Source organism: Ixodes scapularis, unplaced genomic scaffold (genome assembly GCF_016920785.2).
Source record: "Ixodes scapularis isolate PalLabHiFi unplaced genomic scaffold, ASM1692078v2 PGA_scaffold0__279_contigs__length_252992795, whole genome shotgun sequence".
NCBI classification, from domain to species: Eukaryota; Metazoa; Arthropoda; class Arachnida; order Ixodida; family Ixodidae; genus Ixodes; species Ixodes scapularis.
In genome coordinates this window covers 100,305,977-100,324,387 of record NW_024609835.1, presented here as the reverse complement: position 1 = coordinate 100,324,387, position 18,411 = coordinate 100,305,977, and the positions used below count along the sequence as shown (strand labels likewise).

At 43.0% G+C, this 18,411-nt stretch overlaps 1 protein-coding gene across 1 annotated transcript in view; it reads right to left on the bottom strand.

Moving 5' to 3' along the window:
- Positions 1-18,411, bottom strand: part of LOC8024035 (hemicentin-2) — a 62,303-nt gene that overhangs the window by 31,153 nt on the left and 12,739 nt on the right. Inside the window, exons 3-4 of the mRNA XM_042289237.1 lie at positions 13,746-14,081; positions 7,163-7,432 (exon numbers count right to left, since the gene is read on the bottom strand). Coding sequence (XP_042145171.1) covers positions 7,163-7,432; positions 13,746-14,081 — 606 coding nt within the window. The remainder of the gene's footprint in view (positions 1-7,162; positions 7,433-13,745; positions 14,082-18,411) is intronic.

The window sequence follows — 18,411 nt, the reverse complement described above, 5'->3', positions numbered from 1 at the left end:
TGGTTGAATAATGACGCTTTCGTAGATCCCTTCTGCTCTTCTGTTTGACGTAAAGTTTAAAAAACTCCGTGTGAATGACTTCTTCATCATGTAGGACGTGCCATTTACGTTTCAAGATTCCAAATTGACGGTGGTATCTTTAGCAAGCAGGTTTTTCGCTGCACTCCAGCAGTTTGTTGGCTGCTTGGATGTGCTCTCAGTGAGCACTCAGCAGTTCCTTGTGGCGCTCTTCCTTCCTTGCTTCTCTCTGTGCTGCCACGTTTTCCCTTTCATCTTTCTTCACTTTTTTTTTTTCTTCTGGAGCTCCGCCATCTTTTCAAAACATACATTCATGTGCCTCATTCGGTTTGTACTTGGCCGAAGTGACCGATTCCCTGTATGTGATCGTTTGTGCCTGGCCCCTGTAGCAGCTTCCTTCATGTGGCTGGGAGTTGGGGGTGTGGATCCTGAGGGCTCATCGGGCCTCACCAGTGCTACTATTATTTATTTGGGAGCAATATACCTAATAAGCTTCACAAACATTACAAAAAGGGACATTTTCGTTTTTGGCAAAACACACGAACTTTAATTATAATAAATTGATGTATGTTACAACAATCCGACAGCCTCCCATGAAAAGAAGAAAAAAAAGATCCATGAGCTTATCTCCGCATCCGCTCAAGGACAGGTGAACTTTTCTCCGCACCCGCCGGTTTTGCGGTGAGCTGTCCTCCGGTGAACTTTTCTTCGTGATTCAGAATATGTGCAGGAAAAAAAAAAACACCAAAAAACAAAATAAAATATTAATGCCGGTAAAAGTTTATAGTGCGCAATAGCCGAGTATACGCCCGAAATTGATTGATTAAGAATATCTTAACAAACAGCGCTCGATGGAAAACCAAGTTTGGAATGTCGTCATAGGGTAACGAGTGCGCTTGCACACATGGTGGGGAAGCATGCATGAGGCGAGGCTGATGAGGAGAAAGAACGTGCTCGGAGAAAAAAGGGGAGGCGAGACACAGAGGCTATAAAGCTAGGGTGCGCGGGCGACCGCAAGAGAGTCGAACTCGTGGGCCTTTCTTTCAGAGACGCTACGTACGACGATGTTCGCGTCATCAAGGCACAACAAGCGTAAAATGTTCACCACTGAGGCTATGTTCACACTGCAGACGGAAGGCGCCAATCTTTCATAACACGTAAATCTAAGCGCAACAAGCGGAACGAGTGCGTTCAGTGTACAATTGCTTGTAGTCTGAACGAAATCGTTCCGCTTGCTGCACTTACGTTTGCGTGTGTTATGAAAGATGGGCTCGTTGCGTCCGTAGTTTGAACATACATCGGAACACGTTACTGCTAAGCAACACACGATGCAATCTATGTTATCGCTGCCTTTAGCACGATAGCGCGTGAAAGAATCGAATTGGTTCACTTATAGCGAATTCGGTTAATCAATCGCCGGCGAGCCCTAACCGGCGGCAACGCCAACCAAAACTGCGCCAGCGGCGCACCACGTGGCCCTCTCCGCTTGAACACAAAGCGCCGGTTACTGACGTTTTGGTTTGCCCGTGCCGTGCGTGAAATTTGTTAACTTATTAAAGTGTTTTATGGTACAATAGGCACGCTGTATGCATCAGCAACATATATTCGGACTCTGAGATGTGGGTAAACAAAAATGGCTTCACAAAATTGTTTTTTCTTGCAGACATTCTCTCAGCCCGCACAGCTTACAGGGTATTAAATTATAACTTTAATAGGAGAGAAGAATAATGAATATGTGTGCTGCACGTGCGGGAAATTTTAATATATCTTGTTTGGATTTCCAAAGAAGTGTTGCCATTTTACAGGGTTCCCAGAAGGCTTACGAGCGCGGCGTTCAACTGTACAGCTGTAGCACTATCATTACATTTTTGTTTTGTTTACATCGCTCTAATGACGCCCTGTGTCTCAGAGCATATTTGTTGTTCTTGAAATGTCTTTATTGAAACGATAAGGAAAAGAGGGCTGAAAGACTGGACTCGGGCCAGTGGTGCCTTCCTGCGGTGGGTAACGGGATCTAACTAATATGAGTAAGCTCAGCCTCCTTCACGAAGCGAAGGAGGGCGTCGTGTATTTCCTTGCGGTGTTTGGTAGGTCCAGATGGTCTTGCTAAGTCCTCCCAGCTCTTCATTCTCTGATCCGCGGGGATTCGCTTGAGCACTTCGGTTCTCTTGGCGGAGTTGTGCTTTCATTCCTAGAATATGTGTTCTTCTGTGTCGTCTACTTTGCACTGTGCGCATAAACGCGTATGTGTATCATGTACGGAATCTGTGCTGTCTTGTCTGAACCCAGTTGCGAGGGCCACAATTTATCTCTTGGGGCACTCGTACTTAGCCGTTCTTTTTGGAACCATCGCGGTCCCTGTGCGTAGCCTCCTGAGGCAGACCGTCTCCCAGGGGGAGTAAGTGCATTTTGGCCGAGGTTGCGGGTTATTTTTGCGGAGTGCTTGCAGTCTCTCCCGCCACGCTATCCGCTGAGCGGCCTTGAGTGCTGTTGGGTTTTTTTTTTTTTTTTTTTCCTAGGAACACAGGAAAGGGCCACCGTGGCCGAGGTTATAAGAGGGCGATGTCCCAGAGTAAACTGACCTTGCGCAAGCTGCCTTTAATATATTTTATCGTTATCTTCATTGTTTTTGCTATCTTGTCTCGGAGCACAAAAAAGTGTCTGTCTCAATGCCTTCGTTTTCTACTCGAATACGCTAACGGCGAGCATTGTTTCCTCTGGTTCCCTTTCCGGTACGGATATGACGATACCGGATAATCTGGCAGATAACCTGCCCGACCTCCTGGGGCTCGGGCAAAAATTGTGCCGGAAAATTGCCGGCACACGCCAGAAAAGCTCCACCTGAACGGCGCGCAATCGCCAGCCTTTAACCACGCGCATTGGTGTATCAACCGGTAAGGCGGGGGGCCATAGGTACCAGGCGTCCCAGGCGTCTTAGAGACGTAAGGGAGTGGAAGGGGGGGAGGTGCTGGCTGCTGCCAGAAGTGGCAGCATCCAGCCCCGCCCCCCCCCCCCCCCCCCCCTTCTTCTCTGCTTCACTGCTATAGGTTGCGATCTGGGGGAGTGAAGAGAGCGGGGGGTTCTAAAAAAAACATAAGGGCCCCGGGTGCCGGCGGCCTAGCACGCCACTGACCACGCGAACGCAATTGCAGAACAGATGCCAATATATTTTGCTAGAAAATGAACCCCCGAATTAGACCATAGTTTTGTGACGGTAAGTTGTAGTATGCTACTTTTCCAAAAGCTTGCCTACTGTCGTGCAAAAACGTTATCAAGTGAATCGTGCCAGAACCCATTAAATGATGTAGCTAGGTCTATCATCAACGCACGCACGTGTTTGTGAAAGTTTTCTCCATATGCAAATTATTGAGAAAGCAAAGGCAGAATGGCGTTGGAACAAGCTGTCACAGTAACGTTTCCGCTTGTAGCCGGTCGACCTTATGTGTGCCTTTTTATAAACAAGGGGAGCGAAAACTCACGAAAGTGGGCAGAAGACTTAACCAGAAGAAAGCAGACAGCAGCTGCCAAGCCAGCAGCCACATAGTGAAGCAAAAAGATACGCAACAAGCTAAGGCATGCTAAGTTTACATTCAGAACTTAGCCTCGGGAAGAAGAAAACGCTTGACATGTAGACGCTGCCTTACAGGCACCCTCTTCTTAAGGAGCTACTCACACGACAAGAGGTTTCCAAGACAAGTGTCTCCCTCATTATAAGGATGTCGAGGAGGCTAGAGAGCAGCAGCGCACGCAAGGCCCCAGCAGTCAACTGCGTAATTAAAAGTTGACTACGGCGTGTCTGCTTGCTTCGCGGTTCGTCGATCAAAATGAAACTAGCAAATTAAAACGCCCGCTTTCAGCTTTGAGTCCTTTGTTCGCGCGAGAGGAGGGTTTCGGTTTCCTCAGTATATCGTTAAACTTTAGACGAGCGACGCGGAAAGTTAATTTTAGAGGGGTTCCTTTTATGGATTCGACGAACCTTTGTTTTAAGCCCGTTCAGCTTACACGCGGAGCCGGGAAACTAAAGCTCAAAGCAAACGTCGCTTTTGGAAGAGACAACAAAGTTCAGCTTTCATTCGCTGGAACTTTGGAACAAAGGCATAATTTGGACGTATGCATGACGCGTCGACTTGAGTGACTAAGAGCTTAAGTAAAAAAAGAATATGTCAAAATGCTTCGTAACAAGCTGAAACGCGCCACATCCAACAAAAGTACCCTTCTGTGCGCATTCGGTTTAAGTGCTATCACGTTTCTATTGTATTCGAACCCTAATAGCAAGGATGCTCTCTCATATCAGGAAGATGGCAGAGACACCCTATAGGTAGGGTCCCCTTGCCATTTTCTGTACGAAAAGCAAGTTTCATCAGCAAAGGCTGCTAAAACGTTATGAAAAGCGGCATCTCACGACCTTAGTGATTGGCCGATCACTTGGATGAAATTAGGGAGCCCACGAGATAAGGACTCCCAATGAGTGCTTTAATTCAGGAAAGTGACTCAGGTTGAGACATACTGGAGTCTGAACCTGCACATGCTCCCTTTATACGCGCACATCGGATTGTTGAGTCATGAAGCAATTTTGTTTTTCGATTGCCCCCCAAGCCGCCTCTACACATTGCAAAGTCAGCGGCTGTCGGAGTGCTTCAGATGCATCTTTATGAATAGTTTACAATAACACGACAAAATTGGCCAAACAATCAAACCCACCTTAAATAAATAGCACAACCTACGTTGGATGCACAGTAACTCTCCCGAAGTTCAAAGAAATCTGGAGAATCTACCTTCCCGCACAATACTCGGAAGAGCTAATCGCTGCATGTACAAAGAAAGCTCGGCCAATTACAATGTTAGTATTATGTTTAAACTTAGATTTAAAAAAAAAGACAGTAAGTGCCGTGGCACGAAGTATGATGTTTCACCAAGCGTAATAACACAACCCAAACATTTTCTTTTTATGTTGATACATGTTACGAGTTTCTCATTGGCTCAGTTCCACCCATTAGATTGAAAACATTGGCACTACCGAGTACTTGGCGGGAAAGTAGACGTTGCAGATTCCTTAGAGAGTAGTGCGTTAGTCGCTTTAAAGCGGTAAATGAAAGCACTTCCATTCCTCATAAATAACAAATAAGAGTCTACTTTTTTTTCCAGTGAATCAATATAAAGCTAGGTCATTTGCACCGCAATGGAAAAAAGTAGTAGCTGCCAACCATATCGTTTCATTCACCAAAAATAAAATTAAAAAAAATGACAGGGGAAGGGAAGAAGGGGGCGTGTTAAAGGGATACTGAACCGAAATTTAAAGCTCACAAAACAAGTCTGGAGTGATAGGCGGGACGCTGCAAGACCCAAAAACATCACTCATACAGCGATATCTCTAACGGACGGCCGTATTTTTGGAAAGGTTAGCGAATTAACACGGCCAACGAGACATGCGACATCGCGATTCTCATTCCCTCTCCCCTTCGTTTCGTGCCATCGAGCAGGTTAACCACAGCGAGGAGGAAAGAAGCAAGACCACTTCCCCTCTTTCTCATCTGTTCGAAGAGAATCGTGACATCCCATTCCTCGCTTGATCACGCCCTTCTTTTATGAAAATACGGCCATCCGTTTGAGATATTGATGTAAGAGTGATGTTTTCGAGTTCGTAGCGTTCCATTCAACGCTTTTGTGGCCTTATTTTGCGAAATCAAAAGTGCGGTACAACATTTCTTTAAGTATAAAAAAATTTTTGACGTCCCTTTTGCATCCTTTTTGTCCAGACAAATCCAAGAAAAAGCCTTCAACATTTATTTCGTAATTGCTTGAAAAGAAAGAATTCACTCCATCTTGGTTACCAACCCGACACGTAAGGCGGGGATTCAGAGGAGTGGTAACAAATCGCCGGACTTGGTACACAAATAATGTATATTCTTTCTGTTTAGTCATGTTGATTCTTGAATACTAGGCAAACTTCAGTTTTAATTCTTAACTTTTCATTATAGCTTATTATTTTGACTTTTTTTTTAACGCTCCATCTAATACATTTTTATATTCTTCTTTTCTTTGCGAAAGAGGGAGGTGGAGGGGTTTATAAATTACAGTTTTAAAACATTCGAAAGGTTGAATTAGCGCCATTTGTTTAAAGCCGGTTAGATCATGTGATTCGGGTCGCTATGCGGGCTTATGATTTGTGTACAAAACGCATAGGAGAAGCATGCTGTATTATATGAACCGACACCGGGGTTGTTTTTTTTCTCTACCGAACACCCTCGGTGCAAGAGTACAACAATACGCATACATCATTGGGTCATTCAAACTTGCAAACTACTACGGGGGGCGCTGCTACACAATCGGGTCTCCATATAAATATCAGTCTGCAATTTTTTTAAGACAAAAAGCGGGCTATTCATGTCAGTTTACATGACCCCGTCAAGATACTGTTCATGACAACGTAGCGCAATCAAAGTGTCTCTCTGTCTGCGAAACCTGTTGACCTAAAAGATAAAATATAATAATGAGGCACATTTTTTTCTGTATTGGAAATTTTTGCGGTTTGACAGTCCAGGCAGATACAATCTCCTCGACGGTATTTTCAATATATGGACGCAATCAACACGTGGCGGTCCGACAGGAAAAAGTGAATTATTCCGCAACGCTGAAATGCCTGTAACGACGAGCCATAGGGGCTGTTTACTACTTCCGCGAGGTGTAAAACCGTACGTCACAGGCGAGTGCAAATGAGAGAGTGGCTTCTTTTTCAAGATGCAGCGAAATCGATTTAACAGAGAGGCGCTATATAGCTTCCTTCCTTAAGCTGTCCGCCACAATTATAGCCAATGTCTCATAGATTGCGCTCAGCAGCGTAACAACATTGGGTTCTATACTCATTATACGTTAAAGAAAGGCATGGCGTGACTTATTGATGTTCACGTTTTCTTTTTGTTTCCTTCGTCATTCGTTTAATTTGCGTTCTTACTGGCTATGGCTGTGTTTTCAGTACGTTGTATCAGCGTGCGTGAACTCATGCTGAGGGAACTGCAGCATGCGCGTGCACATTGAAAAGGCAGCGTACTGAATTTTTGATGAGCCACGCAATCAAACCAACAACGCCTCAACTTCCCCGCGCCGGTTGCGGAGAAGATGTACGGAGTATTATTTCCCCACTCACATCGCACGTTGAGGAAGTAGCCGAAAGAGGCGAAAGTGCCGAGTGTGTGGACGGCGGCGCAGCGGTACCAGCCGGCGTGTTGCCGCTCGATGGATGAGAAGTTCAGGTAGCCGTCCGGACTTTGCTCCACCGGAGGCGGCCCGTCGTCCTTCAGCCACTGAGGCGGGCACGGCGGGTTGGCGTCCACCGCGCAGTGAAGCGACACCGGCATCTTTTCGAGGATCGGGAAGCCGAAGCCGGGCTCCCGGCTGATGGAGAACGACGGCACGTCTGCAGTGGAAAGAAGAGAAGCGCGGATCGTCAACGAGACACGTGGTCCATTGACTGGCTATACACTGGTGGCACATTGTCACGAATGACAAATGATGAGGCGGCGACTAGCTAAAGAAACTAAGTGTTTAATTGGGAGAACGTTTGCCCAAAACAAAATAGAAGAAGGTAAGCGTCGCAAGCGTCAATGTCGGCGAAACAGTACGATAGAGTTCTGGGGCGGTACTGCCTCCGGCTCACCACGAGGAGTTCCTTATGTACACGCGTGGGCTTCTGGAACAACCGGCGTAGAAAATTGGGCGTAGAGCATTCGATCCTCGAATAAGCGCCATGGTTCTCGAATTCACCAGAACGCGACATTTACAGAAATAAGGAAAAGGCGCGTTCGCTCCTGGGCATCCAACCTCGGCACGTTGCGTGGGAGCCAAGAACGATAACCATCCGGCCACAGCCCGCTGCCTACTTGCCTAGCTGGGTGCCCATGGCCGAATGTGAAATGCAATATAGAGCGACCATCTCTGGGGCTAACATTGGTGTGAATTTGAGAGCAACGAATTATGTTTGGCCAATAAAAATAGAAGTCTGAAGTCTGGACCTACAATAGGGTTCCGTATTTTCAACATATACCAATAAACCTCGAAAATTAACCCCAACCCAATTTTATTAAAAGCTCAGAAAAAAAAAAAGAAGTTAAAGCTTTACTGAGGTGAAAGGACACCACGCTTCGTGGCAAAAATCTTTTAACTACTGCTATCATTGTTTGGTCTTTAGCCTGCGCACAGCCCTCACTAAATACCCGCTAGGCGACTGCTTTCTTCAGGAACCGCCACACATCTATTGTTTCCTTCTATTACTTGTAGAGGGATGATTTGCAAGTATTTGTGTCACAGGCATGTTCCCTGGATGAGAGAGATTCCTAGGCTTGTGCCTGGTTCCTTCAACATGAGCCCGGAAAAACACCGCGGTCTATCCCGTTAGTTTGTTACACTTGTCGTCGTCTACGTTTGTATGTCCATGAATTTTGTTTGAGCTGTTTTATGTCTTCATGTGCCCAGGTTCGGCGTTTAAGATATGAAAATGCTTTATTAGTATATTCACACCACTATTAGCTGTATTGCTTTGTGAAACTTCGATATTCTTTTTATTTCTCGTGATTCTAGTAGCGGTACCCTAATTTGGATGTAGCAGGGATGAATTATATAAAAGTTATTTGCTTTTGGATATATTGAATTACAAAATTGACATAAATGGAATTAGGTGGTGCGTTAATTTACTCGCGAATTTTCGTTCTCACGAAATACCAGAAAAAGCATCCCTTATAACATTTCGTGAATAAATGCAGCCGTGGATTTCCCACCATTGACGGCATGGCGACACATTTGTTTAGTAATAAATTGTTAACTGCATTGCTCATTGTGAAATTTGCTTAATTTTTGTCTACATACTTTTATTATAATACTCCTTGTTTACGTACACCGAAACAATTTATTGATAAAACAAGTTAAACGGATTGATTGACGGATTTACGCAATAACTCGTCGTTTCAATTTTGCCCCAAATATTCGATTGGTTGGTTAAATTGAATAATTTATTTTTACGGTACAGCAGCGACTACAACTATATAAATTTCACCAAACAGGCTGGGGTCCAAAGCGACAAAATACAAAATAATATAAAATGCTTTGACTGCATCTCGCATTTCTCCTAAAACGTATCATATGCATCTCTAATGAGAGGCTTCCGCAACACATTTCTTTCTTCCCAGTTTCCTTTTTCATTAGATAGGAGACGCATTAACAAGATGAATGAATGGCCTCAATATTGCATCATTAGTATTTTAGAGTTTTTGATTCCAGATTTGCGAAATGAAATCGCGCGGTTGAGAAAATTTTAGGCGGAAATCCTCCTCGTCAACCGGAAGTACCTCATTTATAGCCTGGTTTTAGTGGGAGTCTAGAAATGGCGCTTCCTATTATGGCCGAATCTGAGAAATAAACAAAATATATATCGGCTACTTTTATGGCGGTCTCATTTTCAAAATGAACATCACAGTAATCCCCCTCCCCGCCTTTTCTCAAAAGAAGTCAGAAAAAATAAACCAGTGGAGACCATTTTATATATTAACGTTCTGAACTTGTTGCGCTTGTTCCCTGCGTAATGTTTAGTTTAAATATTTATTGAAAATGGCATATAATATGTAATAGCATCTGCACAATGAGTGCTCCGTTATATCATTAGGCGTTCGGAAAATGCCGAAGTGTAACGCGGTGCTATAGAGTATTTAAATAATTAGCTAAAAATATATTACGAAATGGCAAAAGTAGGCTATAGCGAAATGTTTGGAGCTCAGAGAGTACACACAGAGTTATGTTCCATTGAAAAATTACTATGAGGCCGTCAACGCGCATACCGACGGCCCAGGAAATGCAGGAGGATACGTAGGTGAAAACATTATAACTTAAAACACGAAGGAAAATAGTTGAAACAATTATAATGCTTTCAAAAGCGTCAGTTTGGGCACAGATACTGTGTTTTGTCTAAATTCGTCATAAAAGTTTCGGGGGAATTTGTTTTGCGTTTAGAGATGATGTTTGAATTGCCGTTTTTGCTCGAGTAATGGCCGCACTTCTTATGAACAAGGCCGTAGCGTCTACGTTTTTGCAGAACACACGTACAGTCAATCGTTACGTACTGGATAAAAAACGCAGCGAAAAACGAGGTTGCAAACAGAATTCTCCGTAAAATGCGATCTGAGCAGATAGCATTTAGCGTCAAGACGTTATTTTTGCCCCATAATTCGCTGCCATTTTTCTATCAATCGTGTTCATTCACTGTTCCCGTGTTCCGTGTTAACAAAAAAAAAACCCCACAAGCTTAGTTCATAAACTGCGCGGCTATATTACTTGAGCAAATACGGTAGTGAACTCTGAACATCTGTCATTTTGTTTTTTTCTGTACTTTGTTTTTTGTAAAGACAATGTTTCAATCCCACGTAGGTAGCTTTAGATGCGTGCGCTTCCTTGGTTCGGAGAAGTATTTCCATAAAGTCTGAAGCTGTCTCGGAACAGGTTGAAAATGTGACAACCTCCGCATCAAAATGCGGAGTTTTTTTTTTTTTTTTTTACTCGGCTGATAAATTTGTTCAGTAAACAATTTTGTTAGTATTTTTTTAAAATAAAAACAAAAAAAGGAACGCAAAATATCCTATCACCTCCACTCCATTCGAAGAATTAATGCTTATTAAAGCTGTCAGAGTGATTCCTGTCGAGAAAAGAGTCAAAGTACAGGCGAGCTGGTGGAAGAACCTGTCTGTTTTTTCTGTTACTTCTGCTCTTCAAAAAAAAAACCCAGACTCAGGGTAAACGACGAAATGGTTGATTCATGTCGTCGCTTTTGATGTGAGACTCTCACGTGTTTGGCTCTTCTGGTGTGTGTTGCACCATTTGTTATTTTGTGCTGCGTTAAGTGTATGAACAGCTGTATAGAAAAAATAAACAAAAGAGGTGTACAGGGAAAACCATGAAAGGTGGGGCAAATTTCCGGTAACATCCATAATGAATCGAAGAAAAAGCAACTTATCAAGAACACTTAAAAAAACAAAAAAAAAAACTCTCATTTCATAGACAGGAACACGTCTCTGAATGCATTCATTTGTCTCGTCCTTTTGTGTTCAATTGTTTCGGCATTGTCATCTATGTCTTCGGGGCAATGAAACAAATAAATGGTAGATGTAAAAATTAAGAAGAATTGTACGTTAACTGCCTGCCTCTTTTAAATTGCCAAGTAGACCATTAATTTTTAAGTTTGTTTGCATTTACTCGTACATAAATTAGTCAACCTGATTTTTGATGGCATAAATTGCATAACGTCTTACAAAAAGCTTTTTAAAGACCTTTATTGTCACGTACTGCTATTTGCTAATGTCTGATTGTTTATTTCGTTTAATTTGGTTTTGTTTTATATCTCAACTTTCTACCTAATGCATTCGCAGATTCGTGCACTTTTAAGCGAAGCGCGTGCAATCACACGAAATGATTTATAAGGTCATGGATTCTTCACTTGCTGCTCCTGCCGTGCTCATACGTACTCAAGTCGTCCTTTTTGGTCTATCAAAGAAGATTGCTCTCGCTTTTAGTAAGTGTTTTTTTTTTTTCGTCATACGTTAGCGCAGGATACAACACAAAGATGAGCAAATTAATACAGACCTTGTTATCTTATGTATATGTTAAGTGTATTGGTGCTTTTAAGTTTATTCAAATGGTGGGCGTCCGGTGCAGATTAAACGTATTTTTGAACGGAGCTAGACATCTGAAGAACTACTCATATCTTCGTGAACAGCTGCATGCTGTGCCAAGGCGGATATCGTAAATCTTATTAATTTGGGAACTTGTAGGGGCTCACAATTCGACCACCAAATCAGTTTCTAGGAAATGTATTTATGGTTTAATTTAGATACAATGTGTTATATGGCTGATATCTCACCATTTCCAGCTTCTCATTTCAGTGAAGAGAAAACATCAGCTCTCGGCTGGAATATTTTTCCTCACTGATTGATTGAACACAATTCTCAACCGTACGCTGCCGCTGAACTGGTGTCCGATCTGTGCTCCGCGCTGGCCTTAGTAATTTATCCACCTCAATAGAAAAAAAGAGTTAAAGTTTACTTTAATTTTAATACAGTTCCCTGATAGCTCTATACACTTTATGCAATTTTACTGCAATGATCTTAACCGGTAGACGAAGAAAAAAAGTCTCCCGTTTGACCTTCATCCCTTCAAAACTACCGTCCACGGAAAGATTGCTTCAAACCTCCGAACAGAAAATAATTCGCCGGAGTCAGGCCAGTACTGTACTGTGGATAGTTCAGCTATACTTGATCCCCCATAACATTCTCTCATGGCAGCCTGTGATTGACGTGAGATGTGAAAGGGCGCTTTGTTATGAAGATGGAGCTAACAAGCTGCGAGTTTTCTTCCTTCTTTCTTCTTTATTTAATCCCGCAAAGTGGCAGTAAATAAAGAAGAAAGAACGCTTCAAAAGGCTTGCTCCTTTCCTCCCTTCTTGGGAGAGAGAAATTATTGTACACCCTTCGTAGGTGCCCTACAGATATTCCAGGCTTTGTTAAGCTACTTTCGTCGTTACGTTCGCTGTGCTACAAAACTTGCTCGAGTAGATCCGAGTTACTCCCATGGATCACATCACGTGATCAAACATAAAGTGACGCGCTTCTTATAGCAGACGTTGACAGAGCGATCACCGGGTTTTTCCAGAAAAATAACGCGATAGAGAACGACAAATAAGATAAGCAAAAAAAGAAAGCAAACAATAATTTAGGCGTGTTCCCTTTGCGGCAACGAGTTGAAATTGTTCGAGTGCTTTTCAACTTAATTTTTTACAACACGCAGCGCCGTTGTTTTGTGTAAAATAGATATCCAAAACAACCTTGCATGTGATGTTTTGCTTATTTTTTGTGTATAATATACAGTATGCGAGGCGACGTTGAGCATGTAGCTTGCCGCTGCTTAATATTCAGTGCTACTATTACCTTTGCCACCATAGTGCGAGAAAGTGGCGATTTTCTTGCTTGCCTCACCCTTGATAATTGCAGGCCTAGCTTCGTGACATTGGCTACAAGCAATAGGTGAGTATGACATACAATGAAATTGAATCATGAGATTCCAGAAAACAACAGTGAAGAAGCACTGTTTCCAGACATGCCAAAACCTCTTGTTAGTAGCCATCATTGAGCTAAACTTTCGCCAACCGGCTTCAGAATACTGTATTTGTGGATAAAAGCCCTGCTTAAGATAGTGCATGTGGCAAATACTCTGGTTTCTGTTGTGTTGGCGTGCACTTTGGATTACCTGTTTTAGCATAGTGGAATTATGTCAGAAAAACAAAGTGTAAAAAAGCCTGTCTTACCGAACTGCTCGATTTTATTCCCATGAACCCCCCTCCCTCTCTCTTTCTCACAAAAAGAAACGAAAACACATTTAAATGATTATTTTGCGGACTATCATCCGATGTTGCAGCAGCTATCAGACTGCCAGACTCCCCGAAGTAATCCCCTTCTGTTAATGCGAAGTAGCACAGACATTATTTTTTAAAACCATAACTCGTTGTAAAGGTACAATTTGGGCTGTGAGCTACGATTTCGAGGTTCTAACCGCGGGTTTCTAACTTGCACGGCGCAGCAGCAATTGAACGAATACCCGCCGGTGCCAATTAAGCCATTTACGTCGAAAGTGAAAGAAGCTTGGAATTGAATATGCTATCACTATACGTCTGCCGTGTCACTCAGACGCGTACTCACAAAGCACATCCAGAGAGGCGCTGACAGCGGCGGACGTAGGCCAGGACACGTGGTACACGTGGCAGGAGAGCTGGACGCCGTGCAGGTCCCGGGAGGCGTTAAGGCTGAGCACGCTTCGCGTGGTGTACGAGTCCTCCTGGGGTGAGAACTCGACGAACAGGTGGCTGGCGGCCGTCATGTTGGTGTCGCCCATCATCCAGTGCACGTGGCGCACTGCGGGCACGGCACGGCGCGCCACGCAGCCTACCTCCACCTCGTCGCGCTCCTGGACCGTGATCTTGGAGCCGTCCTTAAGACGATCGCCGCCCAGCGTGATGAAGGGCTCCTCGGGGGCTCCTAGGCAGCAGAAAGAGGGATTGCTGACACAAATATGCACTCGTTTGTTTAGATTAAAAATAAAATAAACAAGTTGGTACGCAGATTGCAGGGAAAAGAAAGACACGTTGAAACATGTCAACAGCATACATGCAAAAAAAATATAGATGTTTTTTTTTAAGTTTTTTGTTTTACAGTGGGGACAACAAAAGGACCTCACGAAGAACGATACAAAACCAGATGCTAAAACACAAATATCAGATAGAACATAAAAAGAAAGGAAGCAACAAGGAACATTCGATATTTGAAGGAATTGTTGTTCAATGCGCAACATGGTGACGCCGAGTAGGTGCACACCGCCTATGCGTTATGGGACTGATATCGTCACAGTCTGGAACAGGTGACACGTCTCGCTACCAACTCGAAGAAAGAAGAAAAAATAGCCCACTGATTATTTTTGTTCTTTTGTGTGTGCTGATGCTACACTCCTTTTCGTGCAATTCAAAAATACTTAACCCCCCTCCCCCCCCCAAAAAAAAAAATAAAAAAAATAAAATAAAAAGAACTCAGACATAATCTCATCTTGCAAATATATAAGAGAATATTTTTTATGAATAAATTTTGTGAGTTTCCAATGCTAGAGCGTCCACCTGTCATACGATTTTATGTGTGAGAGGCAATTTCATTTTGCACATACCAATATATTATGTTTTTTCCAGTAAATAACTTAGAGTATATAGGACTCCTATGTAAATTACTGCACTAACGTACGGGCTTTCGTGTGTTTATTGAACATATTCCCATTATTGTTTTTACAATTACTTTTTAGCCCTCTAGGTCGGGGGCGCTTAGTTGCAGTCGCGAATATGACAAATCAGAAATGTAGCCGTATACAAAAAAAATTGCAAAAAACGAGAACGTAGTTTATATTTTATTTTTCTAATTTCGCGCCATTGTTGCATCTTTGAATGTTTGTTTTTTCCTCGAGGGGCAGCAATCGGTTTCGCGTTTCCATTAAGAAGGCACTTGACTATTTCTTTTTGTCTCTTACAAAAGCACGCACTCAAATTGTAGCCTCGAACGACTAGAACCACAGATACAGAGAGTTCCCGAGAAACGTGAACCGCGTTTCTCAGCCCGGGTAAGTAAGCTATGCACCTCAGAAAGCTTAAACTTCGTAAGAATTTGACGCTAGCGGTTAGGATAGAACGCGAAAGTTTGACAGCATGATGTTATCTACGTAAAACGATAGTTGAAAAAATGAAATTTATCTATGAGCCTACGTCCACCTAAGCTTAATATCGTCAAAACAAAACTCCGCATTGTGGATTTTTGTGGTATTTATACCAGTGGAAAACACTTCTCAGCAAGAAAGAGGATATTGTTTATTTCTCGCTGACAACTTTCTTTCGCCAAAATAGATGCCACAGGCGCCTACAACGTCAATTCCTGTTTTCAGAAGTTTTGGCTTGGGTGGACGTCGGCTCATAAATAAATTTCGTATTTTTCAATTATCTTCTGTTCCAGGTAACGTCATGTTGTCTAACTTTCCATTTCTATACCAACCGCTAGCTTCACATTTTCACGGGGTTTGGGATTCCTCTGATGCATAGTTTATTTACCCGACCGAAGAAACACGGTTCTCTCTTCTCAGGAACTCCCGGTATATCAGACGACCCAGTGAGAAGAAAAATAGCAATGACAAACTTGAAGACGAAGGACGGGACGACAAGCGAGTCAGCAGTACGAACTCGTATTGGACCCTCCCGCATTTCCGCCCTTTGATTACTCCAAGAGCAAACACCATCTCTCGTTTTCCGCTCCCTGTGATGGAACGCTGCTGCCCTTATTATCCCGATTCAATTAAGAAGAAGCTTCCCTCGGATGACGTCACTTCCTCCTTGGCGCCAGCGGGGAACACGAGAAAGCACTTGCCGAACTTCCGAATGTAGCGAAAGGGCAGAATTGAGATAACAGTAAAGCGAAGAAAGGAAAAGAAAAAAGTTTTAATTTTCTCATCGGCGAACTTTGACGAAGCCATAATTAAGCAGGTGTGAGGAGGAGCCTTAATGAGTAACCTCGTATGCGCGGGTGGTTAGATTGAGTGTTAGCGGAGAGTTCAACGGAACGGTGCACTCAGACGTATTATCGTGTGCCCAGAAGTCAATTAATTTGAGTCCGAGAAAAAGTCGGAGTTTCCGCCGCACTAAGAATTATTTTTTATCGTTTAGTTCGTCCTTAATTCGTCTTCTTTTTCTTTTTTTTTTTTTTCATGTGCCCTTATTTGTTTTTTACTTGGTCATTTCGTTATTACTTATATTTTCTGGGTGAGTTCATTGTACTCATTCTTATTTGAGCAGCGAAGGTAAATAACGGCTTCTCTGCTAACAACCTTCCAGGAAAATCGACGTACGTTTTTATACTCTCTTTTTTTTTTTCTTCTCATCGTGCGTTCGCTGTCTGGTGCTCTCTACCGCAATTAATAAGGAATGTAATTTGTGTACACTGCTTCTTGTCGAATATTTAGCTCGAGGTCGTAGCCGCTAACCACCCACCGGAAATGTGATTGACATTTTTGGCGGACAAGTCTAATCGATATCAATTACTCCGAGAGCGACATTTCACGAACGGAGGTTGTTAGCGTACTCTAACTAGATGCGCATGCCTCGCATATTGTACGATAGACGGTACGCCAAGCTTAAGTACAATGTCTTCCTCTCGCAAAAAAACAAAAACAAAAAAAAGTTTGCAAATTATTATTTTGGTATGCACACTGCGGTAGTTAGTTGGTATGCACAATGCGGTAGAACCCGTGTTATCCTAAGTGTGTGTAAATGTATGTATCACTATGCTTAAATTTGGTTTTTTTTTATATAAGCGATAACATGTAAAATACGATGCACCGAAACCCGGTGGAACAAATCAAGAACAGAAAAGATTTTCTTTGCAACTTGAACGTCTTATTGAGAACTGTCCATGCTTTGGGGGGGGGGGGGGGGGGGGGGGCAGACGTTCATGAGAATCTGAATTAAATTGAAACAGCGCGATACGTATCCTTGGAAAGGAGAATAATTTAATTCACCTTTTTATTTATGTATCGTAGCCATGCTCACTTCAATATGGGAGGATGTGTCTTCAAAATGCGATTACCTATGTATGTTCTGTCAAAGTTAAAATACAGTTTAGGGTTTAGATAGGAGAGTTATATTCATATCTTCACGCAGTTATCTACTATAGCGAAAAATTAATGTTTTTGTGTTTCCCCCGCCGGTTGATATATCTGCACAAGCAAGATTTATGACTACGCGTGTCATAAAAATATAACATTACGCAAAGGAAATGTATATTTTGAATTGAAAACCGTTCTATCTATTATCAAAAAGTCTCGCTAAGGCTCTTTCACAGGTTGTAAAAAAAATGCTTTGTGTTATTCATGCAGGATTTCTTTTCAATGAAAAAATTGATTGTCCATCGATTGGAAAATGACCATTTTTGTTCGTATTTTTAGAACATTTAAATCTATACAAGTTTATATACATTCGCTTTCTAAGTATTCTTAGGCAATTTGAAAAGCAATTGGCATTTAGTGATTAAATCACGCGTTCTCCAGTAAAGAGAACAGGATATTGCGCGCGAAGCTAGCCAAGCAGGCAGCGCCCCCATGCCCGAATGATTGTCGCGCTTGGCTCCCACGTAAACGGCCGAGGTTCGATTCCTGCGAGCGGACACGCACTTTCGTTATTTCTGTATATGCCGTGTCCTGTTTTATTCCAGAACTATTATGCTTATTCAGGGTCCGAATGTTCTATGCTCCGTACCTTCTGAGCCCATTGTTTCAGAAGCACACGCGTTTACATGAGAGAGACGGGACAAAAAGACGAAGAAGCACACAGGACAAACGCTAGCGTTTGTCCTGTGTGCTTCTTCGTCTTTTTGTCCCGTCTCTTTTGCGCTATTTTTAATATGAATCTCCGCGTGGTGAAGGAGAGTCACTCTTTCGCCTGCGCTGGATCCTGCAGTTAAGCCGCCATCGACGTCTGCGACACTAGCCTGCTTCTATTTCATTTTCGGCACAAGCTCGAACTGTTAAACATTTAGTTTCTTTCAGCCATTCGCCGCCTCATCAATTGTCATCCGTGACATTTTGGTGGAGGTGCTAGGTATCAAATTTTATTTACGTGACGCGTACCCCTTTGAAGACATCCCGGCCCATTCAGGTGATCAACCCCGGGAATGCTACCCTTCGCAAAAGACGCGGAAACCCGAGTAAACCTCCGTACCAAAGGTCAACCCCCGGAATTCGGTTTCGTGCCGCTGAAGCGGAAGAACACCGCGACGATGACTACCCCCC